The sequence below is a fragment of the Entelurus aequoreus genome, linkage group LG09 (assembly GCF_033978785.1).
Source record: "Entelurus aequoreus isolate RoL-2023_Sb linkage group LG09, RoL_Eaeq_v1.1, whole genome shotgun sequence".
Taxonomy (NCBI): Eukaryota; Metazoa; Chordata; class Actinopteri; order Syngnathiformes; family Syngnathidae; genus Entelurus; species Entelurus aequoreus.
The window spans coordinates 57,110,529-57,136,801 of record NC_084739.1 but is presented as its reverse complement, the minus strand read 5'-3'; the positions used below and the strand labels follow the sequence as shown (position 1 = coordinate 57,136,801).

The window sequence follows — 26,273 nt, the reverse complement described above, 5'->3', positions numbered from 1 at the left end:
GTAGCCGATGATGGGGTCACTGGCCACTGCTGGGTCACTGCAAACTAGTATTGGCACTTGAAACTCACTTTTGGATGAATCACTGTCGAGCCGAAATCAGACTTCAATCCAGCCAGTGTAGGGAATGGGCGTGTCATTAGCAGCATAAATTGTGAGTGTCTCATTTTCTAACAGTTCAGATATCGGCCGGACGACTGTGTGGGGAAGATGCTGTTGTCGCCAGTTTTCATTAACTATGCTCGACTGGGCCCCTGTGTCCCACAAAACTTTAACTGGATGATTGTCCATAACACAGTTCACTGTACATCTGTTTCCCACAAGGCTGACTAACTGTGACTTGCGTTGAGGGGGTAAATAGTGAACTTCGCTTACACTGGCATTGGCTGTAGGTTGTGTGGGGGCTTGTTCCGGATTTGGGAGCTCACCTTGGGACGATTGGCTTTGGACTACTGCTGGTCCCATCTCAGTAGTCCCTCCCCGTTTCCCGACTGTCTCAGAGCTCGGCATCCCCGAGAGAAGTGACCCTCACGCCCACATTTGAAGCAGTGTGAACAGTTATCTCCTGTTCCCTCTCCTCTACACTTTGTACAGCCCTTTTCTCTCTGCTTTGGTCCACTTGCACGGGGACTGGTCTCCATCATTGTCATAAACATTTGCTTCATTTCTTTACGCAACTCTTCAATGATTTGTTGTGTATCAGCGCTTTCATTTTTAGTCTCTTTACCTTTCACAGCTTTCACGGCCACTGCAGTCTGGGCTTCCCTGGGCTTTGCGGGGCTCTGGACAGGTGCGGGGTCTGCCTGGCATTCTGTTTGGAGCTCGTGCACTTTGGGAATCTTGGTTGCAGCTGACCTTTTACGTTTCTCAAGTCTTTCACTTTCTAGCTTTGACGCTTCAGTTACTCTTTCGATCAATTCTTCATCTGTTGTGCTCACATCACTGAGGAGGGGCATTAACTGATACTTAACGGAATCGCAGAGCAGCCCTGTTTCAATGGAACGTAAAAACTTGCGCTGGATTGTGCGTCGGCTGTAAAGTTCATCAGTTTCCTCATTAGCGACTTTCCACAACAGTTTCTCTTTCAGTTCAATGGCACGAAAAACAAAGTTCAGGACAGTCTCTCTGGGCTCTTGGGAGATATTGAGGAGCTGGTGGTATAGCTCAGTGGGGCTGTCTACCTTGTAGTGTCCCTTTAATATGGTGAACAGCTTATTGAGGGTCAGTTCACGTTTTATTTCCAGCATATCTCTGAGGGGCAGGCCTGGACTAATAGCCCTGATTACTGCTTCGATTATTTCAGTTTCTGAATGTCCTTTTTCAGTCCCCACCCCAATTTGACGCACAAGACTGAGGTAGGATAGCTTATCCCTCTGTCCGGGTTCACCTATCTGCCCACAGATCTTGAACTCCCTTCTCAAAGCTACCTCTTGCAGAGAATGTTTTTGCTCTGGTCGAACTCTGAGTGGAGAAGGTGTACTTTTGGGTAAGTTGAAAAATGTATTCGGGTGTTACCATTTAGTGGTCAATTGTACGGAATATGTACTGTACTGTGCAATCTACTATTAAAAGTCTCAATCAATCAATAAAAACTAAATTTTACTTTTACTTGAATCTTTGGCTACTCAACCAATCTCTGAAGTCGACATGGACGAGGACTTGATGAGTTAGTCCACATAGTCAAGACAGACTTAAACATATACTATTTTTTTTCAATTTGAAATCGCACATTTACTTTTGGCAGTGGTGTGCCGTCAGGGCCAGCAAGGCCTTCTCTGCCGGCCTAACATAACCAGAAATCATGATCATAATTAAAGATAAAGTTATTTGTTTATTTACTTTCCCTAAATATCTAAAATTATTCATATTCTCTTCATGTCATATTATGCTCATTCCAGTGCTGTTGTTTTTAGTTGTAGTTTTTATCCAATCAGAATTCAGCTTGCTTATGTTGCCATGCTGTACCAAATCTGCCAGACACCTTCAGATTCAGCAATGCAGGCGTCCGTGCACTGTAAATGAACGGGAACATACAGTTGATAGACAGTTGCGATAGCCAATCAGATCACGAGTTGTTGTCAGTAAGGCCTTCTAGATGGCCTCACGTTGAACGTGACATTTACGCGTCCTGTGATTGGATACTCACGGTACCGTTAGCGGATGAATTTGAGAACACATACAGTTGATTGACAGTTGCGATAGCCAATCAGATCACAAGTTGCTGACAGTAGCTGTTCTGTTACAAGTAAAAATTGTAAACTCTTGTTGTTAAAGTGTGTCATGCTTGTCATTTAATTAACATTGTTACATGTGTATTTGTCGCCATCATGTGGTCAGGGCAGTTAATACATCTTTGAGAAGTGTGTACTTTGAATCAAACTTAATGACCGGAAGTTGCATAAGCCAAGCAGAGAAATTTACGGTATATGTTTTAATTGCTGATGCGTTTCAATTGAAAATAACCCGTTTTGTATACTGTTGATGTGATGTGAAAAAATGCTAATGATTAACTGGCCGCTCAGGTTTTTGCAGATCTCATGAATAACATGATTGTAGTTGTATTACATGCACTATATGGATAGCTGTAAACCGTAGACTCATAGTAGATACTGTATTGATCCTGTGCTCGATTACTTTTGGTTTACTGCAAGTGTGTACAAGCTGTTTCTAAGCTAAATTTAAGGATGCGCGTTGGTACATTTTGTGCATTAAAGATGCTAACACCAATCTGATACAGGTCAATTATACTAAGCTATCTGAACAAGTTTAGTTTTGTGTTATAGGTGACGACAACTAGTAGAATTTTTAATATTACATAGGGATGCAGGGAAAAAAATTCCGCCGATACTTCCTGTTTTTCAAGACTGATAACCAACTAATAATTTTTCTCTATTATGTTTCAAATGTAGCGTTGAGGTAAGAAAGACTCAAACAAAGGTGGATTTGACAACCCGTACCTGTAGATTTGTCCTGACTATACCTTTTTTCTGGTTCTGTGGCAGCACGTGCCTTCATAGGCTTTCAAAACACTAGTCCAAAGAGGTTCATTGGGTCTTCTAAGTAGGTCTGGCTATAACAATAAAAATTACACTTTCAAAACGCTGTCGTAGCAATAGTGGCTTATAAGGATTGATGTGTTGAAGCGTGATGTTATTTTCCTACTCGTGGAATATTTAACAGAGCATTTTGTTCAAATAGCACACACAAGTCTTCCTCTGAAATAGATATATAGATACTGTAGATGGATAGTACTTTATTGATTCCTTCAGGAGAGTTCCCTCAGAAAAATGAAAAAGTAACAAAGTAGCACAAGATCAACGCAATGTTTGTTTGTTGTTGATGTGATCAATACACAGTAGGGTGTAAATGTGTTCCTGCATAGTATTTCTCCAGCAATGATCATGTGGTGACATCAATTATGGTATTTTGAGAGGTAATCAAGGCCTAGGTGGGAAACGCACGGCCCGCCACTGACTTTTGGTAAACAACAAAATTAGCAGTCTTGCTGTGGATGAGTGAGAAATAAATGATATTTTATTCAACAAAAGATTCAATTAACTTAAAAGATAAAATATGTCACTTTTCAGAAGCATCATCAAATGCAGTACACATGGAAAAGTATAAACGCATATATAAATAACAGGAATATACACATACTTTATAGAAACAACTCTTGCCGAATGCTTTCTTCGACCTCGCAGTCGACATCGGATTATTTGACATTGAGGCCCAGCATGTTGGAGAGGCTTAAAGATAATTTGTCATTTTCATCTGAGGAAGAAACCTCAGGAGCAAACAAACCCAAAGGAGACTGCGGTTTGTCCACTTTGAAAGTACCTCCTCTGAATAAATTAGGTTCTTCTGCTAGTCTGGAAGCGCTCGTGGCGTCAAGATCCGGAGCAGGAATCTTCAGGGTGAGTTTCTTCTCTTCGGTCGGGGAGACGTTAGTCGAGGGAACTTTTTCCTTTGCCATCCTCAACCTCTCCATGATGTCAATCTTCTCTCCGTTTCTTGGCGGTACGTTCACGACTGGTAAGCGGATTCCTTTGCTAATAATATAATCCTTCGCCTCGTTGTTGAGTTTTGATTGGCCAAAAGTATCGGGAATGCCTTCTTTTTCATCAAAGGCATTGTTAGGCAGATTGTGTAGTCTGAATACGGGAGCTTCAGGACCTCCTCCCTCCTCATCAGTCAAGTCTGAGCTGGACTTGAATCCCCATTTAAAGGGCCATTTCAATTTACTTTTTGGGGAACCTTTAACTTCAGCATCTTCCCCAGCTTTGATTTGTACTCCAGGTTTGTTGATTTCTGGGGAAGAGACTGTGACGGGAGACAGTTTTGGACTGGTATCAACCTCCAGAGTTTTAGTTTTTGGTCCAGAGAAACTCATTTTTGGAAACTTCATATGTGGAAATTTAGGCTTTTCCAGATTAGCGTCTAACTTTGGAGCTGCCATATCTACTTGTGGTCCGTTGAGGTCCCCCGTTATCATTGGACCACTTACATCTACAGTGGGAGCGGAGATGTTTGCATCTGCTTTAGGGGTACCTATGTTGACCTTAGGTGTTTCCATTCCAGCCTGAATAGAGGGATGAACACTGGGAAACTCTACTTCAGGACTTGAAAGGTCAAGTTTCGGGAGTTTATAATGAGGCAACTGAAAGTTGCCCTGCTGGGAATCGAAGTTTAGATCTGGTGTTTTTAATGATGCATCCGTGCCTTTAAGATCTGAATTGGACAAGAGACCAACATGTGGCGCACTCAAATCCAAATCTGCCACCTTCAGATCAGCATCAAGATTAGGGTTTTCATACTTCGGCCCTAAACAAGTTGGCAAGTTTAGATCGGGATCCACTTGAGGACTTTTGAGAACAGCATTAAGGGCTGGAGGTTCAATTTTTGGTGTTGAAAGACCAACGTGTGGTGCACTCAGATCCACATCTGGTGCACTCCAACCCACACTTGGCCCCTTGAAATCAGCATCAACGTCAAAATGTGGCTTTTCTATCTTTGGTCCTGGAAAGTTTGGTAATTGTATCTTGGGAAATGTAGGCCTTCCAGTTGATACATCAAGCTCTGGAGTTTGGAGATTGCCTTTTGGTAGACCAAGGTCAATATCAGGTGTACCAAGACTACCTTGTAAATTAGGGGCTTTTAGATCTACATCGGGTGCATCAATATCTATATTGGGTAAACTGGTATCCAGTTGAGGGTCCTTGACTTTTGGCCACTTTGGTAGTTTCAGTTTTGGAAACACCCCTTTAGTTTCAGTCTGCTCTAAGTTTAGATCGGGAGCGGGAAGATCTACTTGAGGACTTTTGAGAATAGCATTAAGGTCTGGAGGTTCAATTTTTTGTGTTGAAAGACCAACGTGTGGTGCACTCCAATTCACATCTGGTGCACTCAGATCCATATTTGGCAACTTGAGATCAGCATCAACATCAAGATTAGGCTTGTCTATCTGTGGTCCTGAAACGGTTGGTAATTGTATCTTGGGAAATGTAGGCCTTTTAGTTGACACATCAAGCTCTGGAGTCTGGAGATTGCCTTTTGGTAAACTAAGGTCAATATCAGGTGTACCAAGATTACCTTGCAAATTAGGGGCTTTTAGATCTACATTGGGTGCATCAATATTTATGTTGGGCAAACTGGTATCCAGTTGAGGGTCCTTGACTTTTGGCCACTTGGGGAAGTTTATTTTTGGTAACACCACTTTAGCATCACCCTGCTCCAAGTTTAGATCGGGAGCGTGCAGATCTACACGAGGACTTTTGAGATCACCTCTGAGGTCCACAGCTTCAATTGTTGGTGTTGAAAGACCAACATGCGGTGCATTCAAATTTACATCTGGTACACTCAGATCCAAATCTGGTACCTTGAGATCAGCATCAACATCAGATGAAAGACCTTTTAATGTGCCAATCTTGGGCTTCTTGAACCATTTGAATATACCAGATGGAGCATCAGCGTTAATGTCTAACTTGGGTCCGTCCAATTCAGCTTTTGGTGTGTTGAATTTTAGATCTGGTGTGTTTATCTCACCATCAATCTTTGGACCTGTGAGATTCAGGTCAGGTGTAGAAACGTTAGCATCAATATCTGGCCCATTAACCTTTGGACTCGAGACTGACCATTTTGGCCTCTTGAAGGTGGGCCATTTGATCTTTCCAGATGCATCTAGATCAGGCACTTTACCATCTACATCAGCGTTGGGTAAATTCAGATCGGGTCCATTAAGTTGCAACTTTTGAGCAGACAAGTTGAGGTCTGGGGTTTTCACGTCAGTATCTAGGTCAACACTCCGGGTTTTTAGCTGGTGTCCAGAAAAAATTAACTTGGGCTTTTTCAGTGTTGGGAACTTGATTCTACCAGAAGGGGCCCCAATGTCAACATCTGGTGTATTAACATCAATATCTGCTCTAGGTAAATTGAGATCTGGTGTATTAATCCCACCCTCAATGCTCGGAATAGACAAATCGACATCCGGGGAGCTCAGGTCTGTTTTGAGGTCCATATCAACTTTAGGGTCAGGTACTATGTGTTTCTTCCACTTCCAGGGAGACCAGTTAATTTTACCAGATGGACTGTCAATGTCAAGGTTTGGGGTGTCAACATCTAAATTGGGACCTTTAACGTCAGCTGTTGGGAGTCTCAGCTGCCCATTAATGTCACTCTCAAAATTTGGAGTTAATAATTCTGGTGTTTTCAGGCCTGCATCGATGTCTAAGTCTGCCTTTGGACCCTTTACTTTTGGTTTCTTCCATTTTAGGTGAGGCCAGTTGATTCTACCAGACGGTGCGTCCAAATGTGGTCGTTGTATGTCTAGATCAGGACCTTTAAGGTCAGCCTTTGGCAAATTCACATCAACATCTGGTGCTTTTATCCCACCCTTAAGTCTCGGGACAGAGACATCCAGGTCCGGGGAGTTTAGTTCTGCATCGAATGAAGTGCCATGAAGTCTGGGCTTCTTCCACTTCAAATGTGGCCAATTTATTTTTCCAGACGGAGCACCCAAGTCCAAATTTGGAGCTTGAACATCTGCATAAGGGCCTTTGAGCTCACCTTTGGGTAAGTGAATGTCTGGCGTGCTTAGATTCGGTGTGTGGAGGTCAGCGTTTAGTGCAGCCTCCGGTCCTTTCACCTTTGGTCCTTTCCATTTTAAGTGGGGCCATTTGATTTTATCTGGAGATAGACTGAGGTCAGCTTTAGGGGCTTGTAAGTCAACATCAGGTCCCCTTAAATCCAGTTTTGGTCCATTCAGAGCTGCATTAGGGGCTTGTAAGTCAACATCAGGTCCCCTTAAATCCAGTTTTGGTCCATTCAGAGCTGCATTTGGGCTTGTAAAGTCTAATTTTGGTGAAGGCAGATTGAGGTCTATTTCCTTATGAACAGAGGGGAGGTGTAGTTCACCATCTACCTCTGGTGTTTGGACCTGACGTAGATCAAATTTTGGCATTGTGAACGGTGGGGCGTTGTACTTCAGGGTTCCTTTCTGCACGGCGGATCCGTCAATGCCAAGCGAAGCATTCTGACTGTTAAGTTGCGGAGTTGCCAAACTAACAGCGGGTGCTGCCAGGGTGCCATTAAGGTCTGGTCCAGTCTTTGCCAGACTAGGTAATGTATACTCCGCCCTGGCATCTGTTGACGGTTTATTTAGATTGACATATGGGAGGTCTTTCAACACTGGACCGTTTAATTCACCCCTGGAGCTCTGAGCCGCATTTAACTTTTCTCTCAATCTATCAAGAGAAGAGACAGTTTTCCCGGCTGGTACATCCAGACCCGTCTTCATGATCAAGTCCCCACTGGCAATCTGTTGGCAAAGTATATATGTTAGCACAGAAAGTTAGGGTACACAACGCAGACTTAGCTTAAACTGGAAGCTTTGAATATAGAACTATTTCAGTTGGGTTTTGATTACCCACTGTTGACCTATTAGCAGGGGCGCCGAAAAGGGGGGGTAAAGGAGACAGATTCTAGGGGCCCATGATGGAGGGGGGCCCAGAGAGGCCCCTAATGATGATGAAATTATAATACAGGGGGCCCTGTAAAGATTCTTTTCATGGGGCCCAAAATCCTGCTAGGGACATCCCTAGGGGTGTCCAAAGTGTGGCCCGGGGGCCATTTGCGGCCCGCAACTCAAGTTTTTTTGGCCCGCGGCATATTGTTGGAATAAAATAAGACAAAAAAACAACAGTAAAAATGTAAGCATAATACCATACCATACCATACCAACTTTATTTATAAAGCCCTTTAAAAACAACCACAGTTGAAGAAAAAAAGGGCTGTACACCACAAAGAAATAGAGGCAAAGGACAAAACTAAAAAATAACATTTAAAACAGAAGTAAAATACACATTAAAAAAGCAAATACAAATTACCCTAAGAACAATTTGTTAGATAAAAAGCAGTTAAAAAGTTAAAAACTGTTAAAAAAGTTAAAAGTTAAAAACAGTTTAAAGTCTCATGCTGGGTTAAAAGCCAGTGAATAAAAATGGGTTTTAAGAAGGGTCTTAAAAATAGCCAAAGAAGGGGCCTGTCTCACATGGAGAGGGAGAGGGAGATAATAAGCAAATATGGTAGCTAATTTTAATACTAATAATTCATACGAATCAGACACATTGTTTTGTCTGTAAATTTATGTCTGTTTTAGATATTTTGTTTTGTTTTTTTACAAAATAAAATATCAAAACGGCCCCCGCATGCTTTGACTCGTCAGTGTGCGGCCCTTTGTGGAAAAAGTTTGGACACCCCTGTATTAGTACATTAGGAATTAGAAATATGAACGCAATGTTTCTCCACTGCACAAAAAATACTACATGTACACTTTATTGGAGAAACATTACAAGCACAAACAGATTGTTTGTGCTTGTAATAATACAATTGTTTCCTTTCCGATATGATCGCGATATTGGAGCCTTGAGTATTGGCCGGTACGATACGATATCAGCAGAAATCATACATAATTTTATTGTTTTGTTGTGCAGAATGTTTGATTAAGTGAAAATAGTTAAACAAAGAGTAATAGTAGATATATGCTAACCTGTTTATTATTAACATCTGGAATGGACTTATGCTGTCTTCAACATGAAGTGGAGGAGTAATTGTTTTTTTGCGACACCTAGTGTTCACACTATTTCAAAACGTTAAGCTCATGACATAGTAAGTGGAATGATGCAGACACATTTGTTACGGGATACTCAAATACACTTCTGCATTGGAGACTTTGTATGTGTAAATAATATGCAACTATAATTATTTGATACTTTATATTGGCAAATGTGCTGTTTTAGACTGCAATATTGTTCAATTAGAGACACCTATTACATATGTCTCGCTTGTGTGCTTAGCTGTTGTGTAGCTGCTAAGCTGCTTTACCTTACGTAAATAACTTGACTAAAATACAAGGAATGACCAACCTTGTGTGCTTATTGGAGGACATTTAGATGTCAACTGGCTGTCCAGCTGACAAGTGGACACACTACATTGCTCATGCTAAATGTGCTAACATCTCTGTCCACTCTGTTCAGTGTAAAACATGTTTAGAGGAAGAACATTTGATTTCACGTCCTTGTTTGTTGTGGCGGTAAAAGGAAAGGTGAATGACTGCATGAATGATTAACAAAATGTATTACTGATTTGAAAGGAACTAAACAATCCTCCTCAGTGGCTTTGTGGTTAGATTGTCCGCCCTTAGATCGGCAGGTCGTGAGTCATACCAGAGACTATAAAAATGGGACCCATTACCTCCCTGCTTGGCACTCAGCATCAAGGGTTGGAATTGGGGGTTAAATCACCAAAATATTCCCGAGCGCGGCCACCGCTGCTGCCCACTGCTCCCCTCACCTCCCAGGGTGTGGAACAAGGGGATGGGTCAAATGCAGCGGGTAATTTCACCACACCTAGTGTGTGTGTGACTATCAGTGGTACTTTAACTTTTTAACTTGACAGTTTTTTGTGCAGCACAGATTTACAGTAATACTTCAGTCTTCAGCACCTTTACTTTTTATAACATTTTGGATTACATTTTCCCCCGATTTTGGTATACCGTCTTGGTTGTCATATGGCCAAACATTGCGTGTATCCAAATAGTCAGTTTTCTAGTGTATCATTCTGTGGAATGAATACATGCGTTGGTGACTCAGACTCTGAACACCAGTTTCTGTTTGTTACATTGACACAGAGGCCTAGGGGGTGCTAACCTTCCATAATTTGGTAAGCATAATATGCTTCCCTCTTCCTCACTGCAAAAAGTCAGTGTTCAAAAACAAGAATAAAAATACAAAAATTAGGGGTATTTTATTTGAACTGAGCAAAATTATCTGCCAATAGAACAAGAAAATGTGGCTTGTCAAGACTTTCCAAAACAAGTAAAATTAGCTAACCTCAATGAACCCAAAAATCCCTTAAAATAAGTATATTCTCACTAATAAAAACTGTATTACTATATGAGTACGTATTTTCTGTTGTTTCATTGAAAATAAAACAGCAAAATTTGTCTGTCATCTGTTTTAATATGAGACACAATTGTGTCAAAGTCATGATTTTTTTTTTACATGCTTGAAATAACAAATTATTACTTTAAAAAAGTAGTTTTATACTTGTGAGTGTTGATGACACAGCTTTGCAACAGTTGATATTCTAGTTTCAAGCATGTTTTACTCAATGTAGGTCATAAAATCTCAGCAACAAGCTGTAATATCTTACTGGGATAATTTAGGACCAAAACCCTTAAAACAAGTAAAACAAGTAAAACACTCTAACATAAAATCTGCTTAGTGAGAATAATTATCTTATCAGACAGAAAATAAGCAAATATCACCCTTATTTAATATATTTAATCTTACTTAGATTTCAGTTTTTGCAGTGCTACTATTAGAACATAATGACGTACACTATGTATGTACGAAACACGCGCGTTAGCTTTTTGTGTTGTTAGCTAATGATAGCGTTTTGGCTCGCTAACGCTAGCTATCGTTGAACGTGTCATTGCATGTAGCATAACAACATGACTTCAAGTTGCTAGATGCCGTACATGGGTGTGTATAAGACGGCGGTGAATGACAAGCCTGAACGCCAGACAAATTCCTTGAACCGAGCAATCATTATTCAATATGATTACTGTTACGACTACTTAGATTCCATCTGTCCATCCATCCATCTTCTACCGCTTGTCCCTTTCAGGGTAGTTTGATTTATAGTTTATCTTATAGGAAAAAATTATTTGGTTTTGGTACGATTTGTTTGTCTGACCTATTGAAACAGATTACTAACAAAAACCGAGATACCGCTGTACTCTGAACTGAACAAAGAATATTAATTATTGAAAAAGTGACATTTGTTAAGTGTCTCATGGCATTTTTACTGTACAGGCTTTCCATAGCAATTTTAAGGCTAAAAGTTGATCGTGATATTTTCCTCACTCTTTTTCTCTTTTTCTATGAATTGATTTATATAGTTAATACTAGGGATGTCCGATAATATCGGACTGCCGATATTATCGGCCGATAAATGCTTTAAAATGTAATATCGGAAATGATCGGTATCGGTGTCAAAATTATCGGTATCGGTTTCAAAAAGTAAAATGTATGACTTTTTAAAATGCCGCTGTGTACACGGACGTAGGAAGAAGTACAGAGCGCCAATAAACCTTAAAGGCCCTGCTTTTGCGTGCCGGCCCAGTCACATATTATCTACGGCTTTTTACACACTCACAATTGAATGCAAAGCATACTTGATCAACAGCCATACAGGTCACACAAATTTCTGGAGTGACTGACAGGTAAATTGTAATATTTGACAACGTAATGTGTAATAAATATTAGAGATGTCCGATAATGGCTTTTTTGCCGATATTCCGATATTGCCCAACTCTTAATTACCGATTCCGATATCAACCGATACCGATATATACAGTCGTGGAATTAACACATTACTATGCCTAATTTTGTTGTGATGCCCCGCTGGATGCCTTAAACAATGTAACAAGGTTTTCCAAAATATGTAAAAAAAAAAAAGTGCCAACATGGCACTGCCCTATTTATTATTGAAGTCACAAAGTGCATTCTTTTTTTTTAAAATGCCTCAAAACAGCAGCTTGAAATTTGGGACATGCTCTCCCTGAGAGAGCATGAGGAGGTTGAGGTGGGCGGGGTTTGGGGGGGGGGGGAGGTCGGGGTTGCCCCCCCTACCCTCACCCCCTGAGGGTAGGAGGTAGCGGGGGGTGTATATTGTTGCGTCCCGGAAGAGTTAGTGCTGCAAGGGGTTCTGGGTATTTGTTCTGTTGTGTTTATGTTGTGTTACGGTGCGGATGTTCTCCCAAAAAGTGTTTGTCATTCTTGTTTGGTGTGGGTTCACAGTGTGGCGCATATTTGTAACAGTGTTAAAGTTATTTATATGGACACCCTCAGTGTGACCTGTATGGCTGTTGACCAAGTATGCCTTGCATTCACTTATGTGTGTGTGAAAAGCTGTAGATATTATGTGATTGGGCCGGCACTCAAAGGCAGTGCCTTTAAGGTTTATTGCCGCTCTGTACTTCTTCCTACGTCCGTGTACCACTACGTACAGCGGCGTTTTAAAAAGTCATACATTTTACTTTTTGAAACCGATACCGATCATTTCTGATATTACATATTAAAGCATTTATCGGCCGATAATATCGGCAGTCCGATATTATCGGACGTCTCTAATAAATAAGTAATCAAGCTGAATTTGAACACATTCCCAGACAAACATGTCTTGACTTGCACGATGATTACCTCCGCTGAGTCTTGAGAGTTTAATCTCAGAGCGCCGAGGCCGTCGTTGACATTGAATCCATTCTTGGTGGCCACATTCAGGTTGTCGTCATACGGCTGAAGACCCTTCAGAATGTTCAGCACTTGATTGTTCTCCAGGTGATCTTGGCGTACCGCGGCTGCAACGACGTCGCCGCCTGAGAATTGAACACACATCCCGACTCACTCTCTGGTTTGTGTCACAAAACAATGGTTGGTGTTGGCGTACCTTTCTCCAAGACACCGCTTCCAACTCCGGCCGGAATCCCGTTAATGCCCACTCCAGAAAAAACGCTCATGCTGTCCTGTGAAATATTTCTGTGTCAGCATCTCAAACATAAAGAAACGTATAGGACTCGTCATAATCACCATTGTTTCGTGCGTGTGTTTAGACCCACATAGCATGGAAGATGTTCCGCCCGCGTGTCTAAAGTAGGAGAAAAAGTGACGTTTTCTTGTTAGTTTTGAAAATATTTCTTGAAAAGATTATTAGAACAAGAAACAATAACAGTAAGACATCCTTTGATGAGTGAACTTGCATATATAAGTCGAGGAATGAAGTAGACACACTTAGGTTACAGTAGGAAGGGGATTCACACACATGAATTGGAGGGGATGCACTATCCACTTTAGCCGCCAGATGGCAGTAGAGTGTTGAATATCTTAAAATGTGTTTTTGTGGCGATTCCAACTCTGACCACAGCGTCAGTTGCTATGTAGAGTGGCGCTTTCCATCATTTTCCGCAGACTGCATTGCAAAATGTTTAACCCCCCCCCTCTTCCTCTTACGCGAGATCCTCCCAGGATTGGAGCCATATGAATCCCTTCCTTATTGTAGGTCAGGGGTGTCCAAAGTGCGGCCCGGGGGCCATTTACGGCCCACAGGTAATTTTTTAACGGCCCCACGGCACATTCTAAAAATACAATAAAAGAAATAAAAAAACATAAAAAGTGGTATAAAAGAGCCAACAGGTGAAATGTAACAAGAAAATGTTGCAATGTTGACTCTTATAACACAAAGCTGCCATGCAGGCTGTATCTTTCTTTAAAAAATAATAATGAATCCAAATCAATGTCATTATGAATTATTGACCTATTCAAGGCTCCAATAACGTCACATTAAATAGTCCACTTTGAGATATTCTTTGGGGAAAATGTTGCATATTTTGTGTTTGCTATATAATATAGACTGAAAGATGCATGTACGGTGGACCTCCTCGCTAGCATGGGAATACTTCGTGGGCTACATCGAGCGGCCTTTGTAGCAGCGGAGTCAAGTGCTAGCGGTGACCGCCAATGGAGACGACATAGGCGGTGCGAGCGGAAGCAGAAGCGGGGATGCCGAGCGGGGCTAACAACAAAGAGAAAAGCTAACCAAAGAAGCGTGGAGTCTCCGGGTAAGAAGCCATTTAAACTAGAACTAGCCGGCGTCAGGCTGGATAATCCCTGCACACATAGCAATTCTCTTAGAATAAAACACAACTCACATAATGTTTTTTCTTTTGTGACCGTGTCAGAGGCAGACATACATTGTACTGAGGTAGCTAACTATGATGCGTTCAGTTTATCGCAACATCAAGCAAACAATCTGAATATCCCCGTCGTATCAATTCCTAGATATGGTCGAAACTATTTAAAGTGCAATACGCATAATAAACGCAACATTATTAATATTGCTACTTCGGATAATTTCAAAAAACAATCCTCAAAACAGCCCACTACCTATAATATGGGCTTTTTAAACATAAGATCATTATCTTCCAAAACGTTATTAGTTAATGAAGTCATTAGAGACAACAAACTTGACGTCGTTGGTCTCGCCGAGACCTGGCTCAAACCAGACGATTTTTTTGCGCTAAATGAGGCATCTCCTCCTAACTATACCAATACACATGTTGCCCGACCTCTTAAAAGGGGAGGGGGTGTCGCACTAATATACATTGAAAACTATAATCTTACACCTAACCTAAATAATAAATATAACTCGTTTGAGGTGCTCACTTTGAGGTTTGTCACACCGCTGCCTCTCCACCTGGCTGTTATCTACCGCCCCCCTGGGCCTTATTCGGACTTCATCAGTGAATTCTCAGAGTTTGTTGCTGATCTAGTGACGCACGCCGACAATATAATCATAATGGGGGACTTTAATATCCATATGGATACCCCATCGGACCCTCCATGCGTGGCGCTCCAGACTATAATTGATAGCTGTGGTCTTACACAAATAATAAATGAACCCACGCATCGCAACGGTAATACGATAGATCTAGTGCAGGGGTCACCAACCTTTTTGAAACCAAGGGCTACTTCTTGGGTACTGATTAATGCGAAGGGCTACCAGTTTGATACACACTTAAATAAATTGCCAGAAGTAGCCAATTTGCTCAATTTACCTTTAACTCTGTTATTACTAATATTTAATGATATTTATCTTTGTGGAAACACTGATCATCTTAATGATTTCTCACAATAAATATATATAGAAACAGATAAATATCAATATGCAACACTTTATTTTTATATTTTCTCTAAGTGCACATTTTTCAAATTGAACATTTTCAAATGATCACTTCTAAGACAGTCTTGTGAAATCACAATATCCCATTTTAACTAGCTAGCCACTAACATTTTTTAACAAATCATGAATTACTTTGCACCATGTTTGTACAAATAATAACTCATGAAAAATACAAAAGTAAACTCTCAAATTTTTAAATAATGTCACACTTTGAACTGGACACCAAATCTGTTATCCGTTTCTTTGTCAGTTAGTGGGAAGCCTGGCATTGCATGCTGTTAACTAGTGTGTTGTACTCTGGTATGTAACTTGACACTGCAACTCTGAGTGAGTCTTGCAGATGTGCATCAGTGAGGCTTGTTCTGTGTTTGTTCTTGATGAAGTTCATGTCAGAAAAGGCTGGTTCACAAAGATAAGATTTTTCCTCATTGTTTGCGGAACCTTCTTAATCTTTTGGACATATTTTCACAGCAATCTGGCCTTAAGCCTAATTATGATCAATGTAAAATGTTAAGGATCGGAAATCTAAAGGGAACGTCCTTTCGAATGGAATGCAAAGTGCCTGTTTTGTGGACAGATGGACCAGTTAACATACTTGGTGTTGTTGTCCCAGAAAATCTGGAAGATCTAGGCTCAGTAAATTATGATAATCGACTAAGAAAGCTGGACAAAATTATGCAATTATGGAAGGGGAAATCCCTAACCTTGTATGGTAAAATGTCTATTGCCAACTCGTTAATTATTCCTCAATTTATTTATTTGTTTTTGTCATTACCAGCTCCATCACAAAACTTTTTTAAGATTTATGAGCGGAGGGTCTTCGATTGTGTCTGGAACGGCAAACCAGAAAAGATTAAAAGAAAGGTTTTGTACAAAGAGTATGAATATGGGGGCCTGAAACTTCTCAACCTTGAAGCTATGTGTCTGTCTTTAAAAGCATCAATTGTTCCAAAGATGTATTTAAACATTGAGTGGTACACAAATGTCCTGTTGGACAAAAAACATGTACTATATCAAAAGAAATTGTATCCTTTTTTTTACAAGTGATCCCCTCCCAGAGAGTCTGCTGGGAAACATGGCGGGGTTCATAAAGGAAACAATCCACTCATGGTGGTGTTTTCAATTTTATGTGCCAGAAAAAAGAGACAATATTTTGCAGCAGTTAATATGGATGAACTCTAATATTGTAATAGATGGAAAGCCTTTCTTTTGGAAAAATATGTTTGAAAGAGGAATCATTTTTGTCAATGATATCATCAATGAGAATGGTAAAATTATGAAGTATGATGAATTTAGAACTATGTATGGTGATGCTTGCTCAAGCTTTTCATTTTATCAACTAACTGGAGTAATTGGGAAAAGATGGAAACAAATAATTAATTATGGAACTACTAAATTATTAGTTTGTAAACCTCTAATAAGAAATTCTAGTTGGCAAAAAAGAACTAAAATAAATAGAAAAATATATAAGTTTTATTTAATAAAGAAATCTTTGAAGGCTGCCTCATACAACACAAATGGAAAATGGGAGGACTTTTTTGACTGCCCGTTGCCATGGGATGCCATATTCAAACTAATCTATAAAACCACTATCGATGTGCAAAATCGTTATTTTCAAATTAAAATTATTTATAACTTCTTACCCACAGGGAAAATGTTAAAATTATGGAATATGACAGAGTCAGATGATTGCCGATTTTGTTGTCAGGAGCCTGAATCCACCCTGCATTTGTTTTGGTATTGTCATATTGTGTCTTTGTTTTGGGTGGAAGTTGAAAAAATGTGTTTAAGGATTGGTTTGTTTATGAAGCTTAATGTGGTTTCTGTTATTTTAGAAGAGTTCATTGACAATCATGATTTAGTCAATTTAATTATAGTACTCGGTAAGAGGTTTATTTTTAAGGCCAAAAACAGATATTCACTTAATATTACTTTCTTTAAAACATTTATTCAGTATTTTTTAAACTTTAGAAAGTTACATGGTTGAAAACGATAATGATGCCAAAAAACATTTAAAAAAAGATGAGAAGTCCTCAAAGGCTTATTTTGAAAGTATAATTATGTTTATAGATTATATGATATCTGTTGTTGTGTTCCCTAATTTGAGTGACCTGGACATAATCTGGACTGTACATAAACGCTTATTTTGAAAATGTAATTTTGTTTATAAATTATATGCAATCTATTGTGTTCCCTAATTTGTTTCTGTGTACATGAATGAAGGTGTGTGTTGCTGAGTCCGACTTGGACATTATCTGGACTGGGCCTGGTTTAAAAAACCCTTTAAACAAATCTAATTTCATTGACAACCTGGTCTGTTGAAGATAAGGCCCTTTTTAAAAAAAAAAAATAAGATAAATAAATAAAAAACATTTTCTTGGATAAAAAAGAAAGTAAAACAATATAAAAATAATTACATAAAAAATAGTAATTAATAAAAATGTTAGTGGACCAGCAGCCTATACAATCATGTGTGCTTCAGGGACTGTGTCCCTTGCAGATGTGTTGTCTATGTTGTGGGAACCAGAATATTGGTAGCAGAAAGAAATAACCCCTTTTGTGTGAGTGGGTGTGGATGAGTGTGCATGGGGGAGGTTGTTTGGGTTGATGCACTGATTGAAAGTGTATCTTGTGTTTTCTCTATGTAGATTTAATTTTTTTTTTAAATATATATGTATATTTTTTTTTTTTTTTTTTTTTTTAGAACAGGCCCGCGGGCGACTCATCTGGTCCTTACGGGCGACCTGGTGCCCGCGGGCACCGCGTTGGTGACCCCTGATCTAGTGCTTGTCAGGGGTGTCACCACCTCTAAAGTTACGATACTCCCGTACACTACCGATCATTACCTTATAAAATTCGAAGTTCTGACTCATTGTCAACAAACTAATAATAATAATAATAACTACTATAGCAGCCGCAACATTAATGCTGCTACAACGACGACTCTTACTGACCTACTGCCTTCGGTAATGGCACCATTCCCAAATTATGTGGGCTCTATTGATAACCTCACTAACAACTTTAATGACGCCCTGCGCGACACCATTGATAGTGTAGCACCGCTAAAGCTAAAAAGGGCCCCTAAAAGGCGTACCCCATGGTTTACAGAAGAAACTAAAGCCCAGAAATGATCATGTAGAAAGCTGGAACGCAAATGGCGTGCGACTAAACTTGAGGTTTTCCATCAAGCATGGTGTGATAGTTTAATAACTTATAAACGCATGCTTACCTCAGCTAAAGCTAAATATTACTCAAATCTCATCCACCTCAACAAAAATGATCCTAAATTTCTGTTTAGTACAGTAGCATCGCTAACCCAACAAGGGACTCCTCCCAGTAGCTCCACCCACTCAGCAGATGACTTTATGAATTTCTTTAATAAGAAAATTGAAGTCATTAGAAAAGAGATTAAAGACAATGCATCTCAGCTACAACTGGGTTCTATTAACACAGATATGACTGTATATACGACGGATACCGCCCTCCAAAATAGTTTCTCTCTCTTTGATGAAATAACATTGGAGGAATTGTCAAAATGTGTAAATGGGACAAAACAAACAACATGTTTACTTGACCCAATTCCTTGGAAACTTATCAAGGAGCTTTTTGTATTATTAGGTCCATCAGTGTTAAATATTATAAACTTATCACTTTCCTCTGGCACTGTTCCCCTAGCATTCAAAAAAGCGGTTATTCATCCTCTACTCAAAAGACCTAACCTCGATCCTGATCTCCTGGTAAACTACCGTTTATCTCGAAAATCCTCGAAAAAATTGTAGCACAGCAGCTAAATGAACACTTAGCGTCTAACAATCTCTGTGAACCTTTTCAGTCCGGTTTCAGGGCAAATCACTCTACGGAGACAGCCCTCGCAAAAATGACTAATGATCTATTGCTAACGATGGATTCTGATGCTTCATCTATGTTGCTGCTTCTTGATCTTAGCGCCGCTTTCGATACTGTTGATCATAATATTTTATTAGAGCGTATCAAAACGCGTATTGGGATGACAGACTTAGCCTTGTCTTGGTTTAACTCTTATCTTACTGACAGTATGCAGTGTGTCTCCCATAACAATGTGACCTCGGACTATGTTAAGGTAACGTGCGGAGTTCCCCAGGGTTCGGTTCTTTGCCCTGCACTCTTTAGTATTTACATGCTGCCGCTAGGTGACATCATACGCAAATACGGTGTTAGCTTTCACTGTTATGCTGATGACACCCAACTCTACATGCCCCTAAAGCTGACCAACACGCCGGATTGTAGTCAGCTGGAGGCGTGTCTTAATGAAATTAAACAATGGATGTCCGCTAACTTTTTGCAACTCAACGCTAAGAAAACGGAAATGCTGATTATCGGTCCTGCTCAACACCGACATCTATTTAATAATACCACCTTAACATTTGACAACCAAACAATTAAACAAGGCGACTCGGTAAAGAATCTGGGTATTATCTTTGACCCAACTCTCTCGTTTGAGTCACACATTAAGAGTGTTACCAAAACGGCCTTCTTTCATCTCCGTAATATCGCTAAAATTCGTTCCATTTTGTCCACAAGCGATGCTGAGATCATTATCCATGCGTTCGTTACATCTCGTCTCGATTACTGTAACGTTTTATTTTCGGGCCTCCCTATGTCTAGCATTAAAAGATTACAGATGGTACAAAATGCGGCTGCTAGACTTTTGACAAAAACAAGAAAGTTTGATCATATTACGCCTATACTGGCTCACTTGCACTGGCTTCCTGTGCACCAAAGATGCGACTTTAAGGTTTTACTACTTACGTATAAAATACTACACGGTCAAGCTCCTGCCTATCTTGACGATTGTATTGTACCATATGTCCCGGCAAGAAATCTGCGTTCAAAGAACTCCGGCTTATTAGTGATTCCCAGAGCCCAAAAAAAGTCTGCGGGCTATAGAGCGTTTTCTAATACTATGGAATGCCCTCCCGGTAAAAGTTAGAGATGCTACCTCAGTAGAATCATTTAAGTCTCATCTTAAAACTCATTTGTATACTCTAGCCTTTAAATAGACTCCCTTTTTAGACCAGTTGATCTGCCGTTTCTCTTCTTTTCTTTTCTACTCTGCTCCCATCAGATGGGGACATCTCTACGCTGCTGACCCGTCTCCACTCGGGATGGTTTCTGCTGGCCCCACTATGGACTGGACTTTCGCCGATGTGTTGGACTTTCACAATATTATGTCAGACCCACTCGACATCCATTGCTTTCGGTCTCCCCTAGAGGGGGGGGGGGGGGGGGGGGGGTTACCCACATATGCGGTACCCTCCAAGGTTTATCATAGTCATTCACATTGACGTCCCACTGGGGTGAGTTTTCCTTGCCCGTATGTGGGCTCTGTACCGAGGATGTCGTTGTGGCTTGTACAGCCCTTTGAGACACTTGTGATTTAGGGCTATATAAATAAACATTGATTGATTGATTGATTGATTGATTGATTGATAAAAAAGTAAGCTGTTTTTTTGTTTTTTTTTAAAGGGCCTAAAACGAACAAACAAAAAACATAAACAACAATACAACTTATAATTGATGGATGGATCTGAAGTTGATCTCCAGATTATTGTGTTAAAAGTAAACAGTTAAAAAATGTATAATTTATTTTTTAACAATTTAATGAGTAGAACCCTTTTGGATCCCCAATCATTTTTGTGTGATTTGTTTTTAAGTGTCATTGCTAAAAAAAAAAAAAAAAAAAAGAATTATAATCAATGTTGAGTTATTGAGTTATTGACCTTTTTAAGGCTCCAATTATTATATAATCTCAAATATTCCACTTAAAAATTTAATTGGGTGAAAATATTACATATTTTGTGTTTTTTCCATTAAAAAAACGTCTTATTGACAGATAGACCTAATGTTGATCTAGAGATTTAAACTTTGAATAATAATAACAATAATAATACTGAATAATGACACATTTTTTATAATTTTTGGACCAAAACCCTTTGCGGCCCCCGAGATCAAGCCTGAGTGGAAGCCTAAATGTAAAACGTTTTTATACATATATTGTATTGGTTTTTAAAAGAAAAAATATAAAAATGGCCCCCGCTTGCTTTGATTTTTCAGTGTGTTGCCCTCAGTGGAAAAAGTTTGGACACCCCTGCTGTAGGTAGTAGGAATGCTGGAAAAAAAATGTAATCACATCCAAATCGCAATTTTTTGTAAATTACTGTTGTGAAGTGATTCAACATTTTCAAGGATCAATTTTTAAAGACATATTTTTAGGCCGTCGCCTCCTTTACTTGCTGCAAGTATACAACGAGTATATATATATATTTCATCCCTACAAGCCTGTTTCGCAGGTTTCCCTGCTCTTTAAAATCCCCTGAAGAGCAGGGAAACCTGCAAAATATTCCGTATATTGCGCTCTACCCCGGTATTGAGCACTGTATAACGGATAAACCACGGAAACCTCGACTATAAAATAATGTATACATATAAATTCATATACCAAATAATAAACTGTGAGAATCGGATTGAACCGAGAATGGACTCCAAGAATCAAACTGAATTGTCGTACGATCCTCGTCCTTATGGATGTACTTTATTAATTCTGAAAAAAATTACCAGCTCATTTTAGAAATGTTTTCCGTCCAGATAATAATATTGTGTCCATTTTGTCCCATTTTTACAGTTTTGGACATGTTTACGTTTGAAAGTGTAAATATTTAAAGTAACACAATGTAACCTGTATGCATGTTTGAGATAAACGAATACCATGAACATAAAAGGTCTTGTTGTCGTGTTTCCGTTTCTTCCCCAGCTGACATGACCCCCAGTGATAGGCAGAGAAACGAGGCACGCATGAGAAAAGATCCAGAATACATGCTGAGGAAGAAACCCAAGTCATCCTGCTTAAAAGAGCAGAAATACGGCAGTTTGGTGCTCGAGATTCTTCTGCACGCCTCCATGTTTTCTGGATCCTTCTGCCCTTCTCTGCACTACTCCTAAAGTTTAGTTGCTGAAAGAGTTTCCCTTTTTCTGTTGCCTATAGTTGACTTCCGCCCTTGACTCTTTAAGGCAAGGCAAGGCAAGGTCAGCCCAGAGCCTGGGGGTCTTCAAAACCCTTCTTAAGACCTACCTCTTCTCACCTGAGCTGAGCCCGCCCACTAGGCCACCATTTTCTAGTCCTCCCCCACCCCCCTTTTTTTTTTCCAATTTGTGACACTTTTATTATTTCATTATTTTTATCTTGCAATTTTACTTATTATTCGAACCCTTTTACCCTATTGCTTTTGCACTATCTTGTTTAGCTCATTCATTGTTTATGTACTTTGTTTGTTTTTGTTTAGTTTTTTTACTCTATGCTTTTTAACCTGTAAAGCACTTTGGTCCAATTTAAAAATTGTTGTAAACGTGCTATATAAATTAAGTTGCCTTGCCTTGCCTTGCCTTTAAGGTTCAAACGAACTTTGCTCCAAGCCGCCATATTCTGCTTTTTTTTCTCCAGTCCCTATGCACCATTCCACATTTGTCTTACACATTATTTCCACCAAAAATGAATAAAAAATCTGTACTTAGCCTTTGTCTTTACATCACGTTTATAATCTTATTTTCGATGCATGTCTTGTTTAGGGGTTTAACCCAAACTAGTCCAGCAGGCACAATACATTTATACAACTTTGATTATACATACATGTCCTTTAAAAGTGACTTTGAAACAACGTTGCAAAATAGTTGTATTTGTAAATATAGACAACGTTGATGTCTAATGTTGGATCCACGTTGTTGGTTGGGAAATGACCAAATTTCAATGGACAAATCAACGACACAACATGACACTGAATAAACTTTGTCAAAAAGCATGTTGTTTTAACGTTGTATTGGTTTTGTAGAATATTGGTTGGGAAATTACCAAAATTCAATGGTCAAATCAACGTCAGAACCCGTCATCGGATAGATGTCGTCAAAAAGCATGTTGTTTCAACATTGCATTGGTTTTGAAGAATATTGGTTGGGAAATGAACAAAAGTCAATGGTCACATCAATGTCAGAACCCAACATTGATTAAACGTTGTCAAAAAGCATGTTGTTTCAACATTGCATTGGTTTTGAAGAATATTGGTTGGGAAATGAACAAAAGTCAATGGTCACATCAATGTCAGAACCCAACATTGATTAAACGTTGCCAAAAAGCATGTTGTTTCAACGTTGTATTTGTTTTGTAGAATATTGGTTGGGAAATGACCAAAATTCAATGGTGAAATCAATGTCACAACCTGACATTGAAAAAAACATCGTCAAAAAGCATGTTGTTTTAACATTGTATTTATGTTGTAGAATATTGGTTGGGAAATGACCAAAATTCAAAGGTGAGATCAACGTCAGAACCCAACATTGATTAAACATCGTTGTGGAGGGGGGCGTGGCCTGCGGGCCTGCAGCGAAGCGGGGTGTGCCCGGACCGGCCTCGAAGTCAGCGACAGGTGATTAGATAACAAGGCCCAGGTGGGCCATCTACGCACCCGTCGCTGACTTCGCGGCCGGTCCTGGCACACCCCGCTTCGCTGCAGGACCGCAGGCCGCGCCCCCCTCCACAGTCATCAAAAAGCATGTTGTTTCAAAGTTGCATTGGTTTTGTAGAATATTGGTTGAGAAATGACCCAAATTCAATGGTCAAATCAATGTCAGAATCCAACATTGATTAAAGAATGTCAAAAAGCATGTTGTTCCAACGTTATGTTTGAGTTGTAGAATATTGTTTGGGAAATGAAAAAAAGTCAATGGTGACATCAATGTCAGAACCCAACATTGATTAAACGTTGTCAAAAAGCATGTTGTTTCAACATTGTATTTGTTTTGTAGAATATTGGTTGGGAAATGACCAAAATTCAATGGTCAAATCAACGTCAGAAACCAACATTGATTAAACGTCGTCAAAAAGCATGTTGTTTCAAGGTTATGTTTGAGTTGTAGAATATTGGTTGGGAAATGACCAAAATTCAATGGTCAAATCAACGTTAGAAACCAACATTGATTAAACGTCGTCAAAAAGCATGTTGTTTCAACGTTATGTTTGAGTTGTAGAATATTGGTTGGGAAATGACCAAAATTCAATGGTGAAATCAACGTCAGAACCTGACATTGAAAAAAACATAGTTAAAAAGCATGTTATTTTAACATTGTATTTGTGTTGTAGGATATCGGTTGGGAAATGATCAAAATTCAATGGTGAGATCAACGTCACAACCCAACATTGATTAAACATCGTTGTGGAGGGGGGGCGTGGCCTGCGGGCCTGCAGCGAAGCAGGGTGTGCCCGGACCGGCCTCAAAGTCAGCAACAGGTGATTAGATAACAAGGCCCAGGTGGGCCATCTACGCACCTGTCGCTGACTTCGAGGCCGGTCCTGGCACACCCCGCTTCGCTGCAGGCCGGCAGGCCACGCCCCCCTCCACAGTCATCAAAAAGCATGTTGTTTCAAAGTTGTATTGGTTTTGTACAATATTGGTTGAGAAATGACCAAAATTCAATGGTCACATCAACGTCAGAACCCAACATTGATTAAAGAATGTCAAAAAGCATGTTGTTCCAACGTTATGTTTGAGTTGTAGAATATTGTTTGGGAAATGAACAAAAGTCAATGGTCAAATCAACAACACAACCTGACATTGAAAAAAACATTGTCAAAAAGCATGTTGTTTCAACGTTGTATTTGTTTTGTAGAATATTGGTTGGGAAATGACCAAAATTCAACATCACAACCTGACATTGAGTAAACATCGTCAAAAAAGCATGTTGTTTCAACGTTGTATTTGTGTTATAGAATGTGGGTTGGAAATGACCAAAATTCAATGGTCAAATCAACAACAGAACCCAACATTGATTAAACGTCGTCAAAAAACATGTTTCAACGTTATGTTTGAGTTGCTCAACGTCAGGACCTAATTCAACCAGTTCTCAACGTTATTTTAATGTCTTGTGTCTGTTGGGAGGTAACATTTGTTGGTAGTGTCATGCGAGCCCTTGACTGCAGAAGAAATGCACGCAAAGAAATAATCAAAACATGTAATCAGTCCTCACGAGGTACGACTTCACGGGTTACTTTTCCTCCCGGGCGGCGTTCCTAACGGGAGTGGAGCAGCGAGACACAGAAACAAAAACACCTCAGGAATCCGAGGCCTCCACAAGGGAATGCATCCATCCGAACCAGTCGGTTTGCATTCTCGCATGTGCTGCACCGATCGACACACCCCAACTTGCCGCATGGAAATCCTAACCAAGCCCAGCTGCAACAAAAAAAAGACAAAGGGACAGTGTGTGCCAACGCCGGGCGGGGAAATAAGAACAATAAACAACGAAGGACGTGCATATCCAACTAGCTACATTAGCTTCAGAAGCAACAATAACACCAAGCAAGTTCCTTAATGAGGACACGCAGAAGTCCTAAAAATAGCTTTAATTATTGCTTTGAGGCCACACTAAATATAGACAAGTTTACTAGATGCCGAGTTGAAATGTTTGTCATTCGGATTGATTTCACTGACAAAAACATGTTATTCTTTCATTTTTCTGTTAGCAGAAACATGTTTTGTCTTCATTGAACTGGTGCACACGTTTCACAGCAACGATTGCACACGTACGTGAAGGTAATGAAAGAGGTGTTGTGTTGACACACGCAGGGTGTGCACCGTGCAATCATCACTTCCGAAAGAACGTCGTCTTAGTCCGATTTCTGCAGGCATTTGCATCGTTTAAAATCAGTGCACACTTGCCACACATCCATTATGTTGACAATGTTCCAGCAGCGTTGGTATTCATCCCCAAACAGAGAACTGTGCACTGTGACTGTCTCCATGAGTCCCTGTATTCAACAAAATGGTCCAGGCATTGACCCCTGGGGTGCCCCGCGAAATATACCCAAGCATTTGTATTCTTCAACTGGTACTCACTGTGTGCTGCTTCCAAAGACGCCTCCAACTATACGCCCGGGGAGGAAAGAAGTGTCCTAG

At 39.9% G+C, this 26,273-nt stretch overlaps 1 protein-coding gene across 1 annotated transcript; it reads right to left on the bottom strand.

Annotated features, from left to right (window-relative positions):
• Nucleotides 1-3,216: 3,216 nt before the first annotated feature.
• Nucleotides 3,217-26,273, bottom strand: si:ch211-125o16.4 (neuroblast differentiation-associated protein AHNAK). Its single transcript, XM_062058992.1, has 4 exons — nt 26,214-26,273; nt 13,006-13,081; nt 12,759-12,934; nt 3,217-7,810 (listed from the first exon to the last, which is right to left on the bottom strand). Exons 2-4 carry the CDS (start codon nt 13,073-13,075, stop codon nt 3,710-3,712), a joined length of 4,347 nt encoding a protein of 1,448 aa, XP_061914976.1. The 5' UTR covers nt 13,076-13,081; nt 26,214-26,273; the 3' UTR covers nt 3,217-3,709.

Coding starts and splice junctions, on each gene's coding strand:
- si:ch211-125o16.4 (XM_062058992.1), bottom strand. CDS start 13,075: ATGAGCGTTTTTTCTGGAGTGGGCATTAACGGGATTCCGGCCGGAGTT. Junction 12,935..13,005: donor AAGCGGTGTCTTGGAGAAAG/GTACGCCAACAC, acceptor TTCAATTCTCAG/GCGGCGACGTCGTTGCAGCC. Junction 7,811..12,758: donor ACTCTCAAGACTCAGCGGAG/GTAATCATCGTG, acceptor CTTTGCCAACAG/ATTGCCAGTGGGGACTTGAT.